The sequence below is a fragment of the Octodon degus genome, unplaced genomic scaffold (genome assembly GCF_000260255.1).
Source record: "Octodon degus isolate 3935 unplaced genomic scaffold, OctDeg1.0 scaffold00020, whole genome shotgun sequence".
NCBI lineage: Eukaryota > Metazoa > Chordata > Mammalia > Rodentia > Octodontidae > Octodon > Octodon degus.
In genome coordinates, this window is record NW_004524596.1 from 5,804,282 (window position 1) to 5,806,833 (window position 2,552).

The window sequence follows — 2,552 nt, forward strand, 5'->3', positions numbered from 1 at the left end:
AAAAAACATTTAAAAAATTAAAATATATTTAAAAAATAGGAATAAAGAATTATATAATTCTTATGTTTACACCTAAGTCCAGAAATCTAACCATATACAACCTTGTAGCAGGATAGTGAGGTTAAGCTTAACAGCCTAGGTTGTATGGTAATAACAATAAGCTTCTCTTCTGGAGGGTTAACAACCAAAGTTTGTAGACCAAAATATTAGAGAAAAAAGAGGGATGCAAGGAAAGCCAACATTTTGGCCCTAGCCTTCCAAGTCAATTAAGACTCAGGACATATGAGAATTTGTACTGCAACATCATGTAACTCAGTTGTGTCCCAAATTTTCTGATCAAGGAGATTATGAGGCCAAAGAGGAAAGTGATCAATGATGTAGAGTGTGCCTAACAAGAGTCACACGGAGAGAAAACATTCTCTCAGGTTTTCACAGAGAGTACACTGGCCAAGCAATATCTGTGACTCATCCACGTGGCTGACACTGACAAAGGATCTACATCTGAGGTACAGGGTCTCAGGATAAATCCTGAGGGGATTTGACTGACCTTATGAGATCCAAAAGCTACAACTCTTGTTTCATAGGTCTTGCCTTATCTTGGTCTTAACCATCCAGCAGAAAAGTATAAAAATGAAATATAAGAAGTAAAGCCATGCTGTTATGTTGAGCTGTAGGGGACTCAGGTCAACAATTTCTGACATTGCCAGTGAAGTGGAAGACCCAATACTATTATGGATTACTGGACTCTTTTGGAATATTTTGCTTTTCACACACCTATAATATTCAAATGACAGAACTAAACAAAATAGGGGATACAGATGAATATCCATTTTGTATCCACATGTTCAAAATGCTTAAGATAGATATATAGTTACATTCTCTTAATGAATAGAGGGATTTGTTCTAATAGTTTTTGTAAATAGGATATAATGTTTGCATCTTATACAGCAAATAACCACTAAGAAGAGAGTATGCAATGTGTTAATTATTGAACCTATCCTACCAATTTGATTTGAAACTGTCTCATTGCTGTTTCTCAATAAAATTATGGAAAAAAAAAATGAATGACCATTTTGTAAATGTATATCCAAAATAGGATAGATATACAGCTTTCTCTTAATTCAATGAATAAAAAGATTTGTAGTAATAGTGTTTGTGGACAGGATATCATGTCTGCATCTTGTACTGTTAATAACCACTAAGACAACAATGTGCAATGTGTTAATTATTGAAACTGTCCTAATGGGTTTAGAAACTGTCTCACTGCTATTTCTCAATAAAATTATTTAAAAAGTTTAAAAAAATACTACATGCTTTTTTTTAAATTTCATTACACAGCTAATACAAACCATAGCTCCTCATTCTAAATTAATATATAATCATATAGTTTTTATTTTTTTATTATTTATTAGTGTATTCAGTACAGGGTCTCACTACACAGATCGGACTCATAGTGATCCTCCTGTTTTCAGCCTCCCAAGTGCTGGGATTACAGACATGCACGACCGCACCCAGTCCTAGCACACTCCAGGGGCGGGGTTGGCACTGTCACACTGGGGACTGAACCCTGGCTGCTACACTCTGCCTCAGCAGGCACTTTAGTCTGCTGAGCTATCTGGCTGGCCCATCATACAGTTTTTAAATAGAACAAAGAAGACTCTACATTAAGTTTTGTTTAGCAAAATTAGTGGTCTTTACCATTAACACCAACATCCAACAAAGTATCTGACACATATCCCATGTGCTACAGTTTGTCTCCTTTTTTTTGTTTTTTCATACTGGGAATTGAACTCACGACCTTGCACTTGACAGGCAGGCACTTGTGCTGCTGAGCTATCTCCCTGGTCCCACACTTTTGACCAGACAAGTGCTTATTCTACTGAGCTATCTCCTCGGCCCCAAAAAAGGGAGTATTTTTTTTTTTTTCAGTACCGGGGGTTGAACTCAGGAACTTGTGCTTACACTTTTGTCTCTTGAGTGGCCCCCCTACTCGATGTGTTAAGGGCTTGATGCTCAGGGTGGGTCCATTTAGAAGCAGTTTAGACTTTTGGGGATCTTGGAGGGAACAGTGGGACCTTATAACCCTGTCTTTTTGCTTCCCAGTCACAAAGTAAGCAATTTTGTTCTTCCACATACTCCAGCCACAATATGCAGCCTCAACAACAGGACCAAAATCAATGGGGTAGATAAATCATTATGTAACTCTGTGGAAGATTTTTAAGTTAGGAATTTAAGAAGTATGGTGTAGGGCCAGGGAGATAGCTCAGTGGAATAAATGCTTCCCTTGTAAGCACAAGGTCCTGAGTTCAATCCCTGGTCCCGCAAGAAGTATGGCGTATTTAAAAAAAAAATCTTTACATAGAAGAGAATAGCATCTTATATCCTAACCACAAAAGCTATTGGAACGGGCTGGTGAGATGGCTCAGTGGTCTAAAACACCTACTTAGAACAAGCTTAAGTGAGATGGCTCAGTGGTCTAAAGCACCTACTTAGAACAAGCTTAGCAAAGCACAGGGACCGCGGTTCAATCCCCCAGCACCACATGCCAGCCA

General features: G+C 38.1%; 1 protein-coding gene across 1 annotated transcript in view; it reads right to left on the reverse strand.

Moving 5' to 3' along the window:
• Positions 1-2,552, reverse strand: part of Heatr5b (HEAT repeat containing 5B) — a 114,541-nt gene that overhangs the window by 74,932 nt on the left and 37,057 nt on the right. Inside the window, exon 17 of the mRNA XM_004627718.2 lies at positions 2,137-2,204. Coding sequence (XP_004627775.1) covers positions 2,137-2,204 — 68 coding nt within the window. The remainder of the gene's footprint in view (positions 1-2,136; positions 2,205-2,552) is intronic.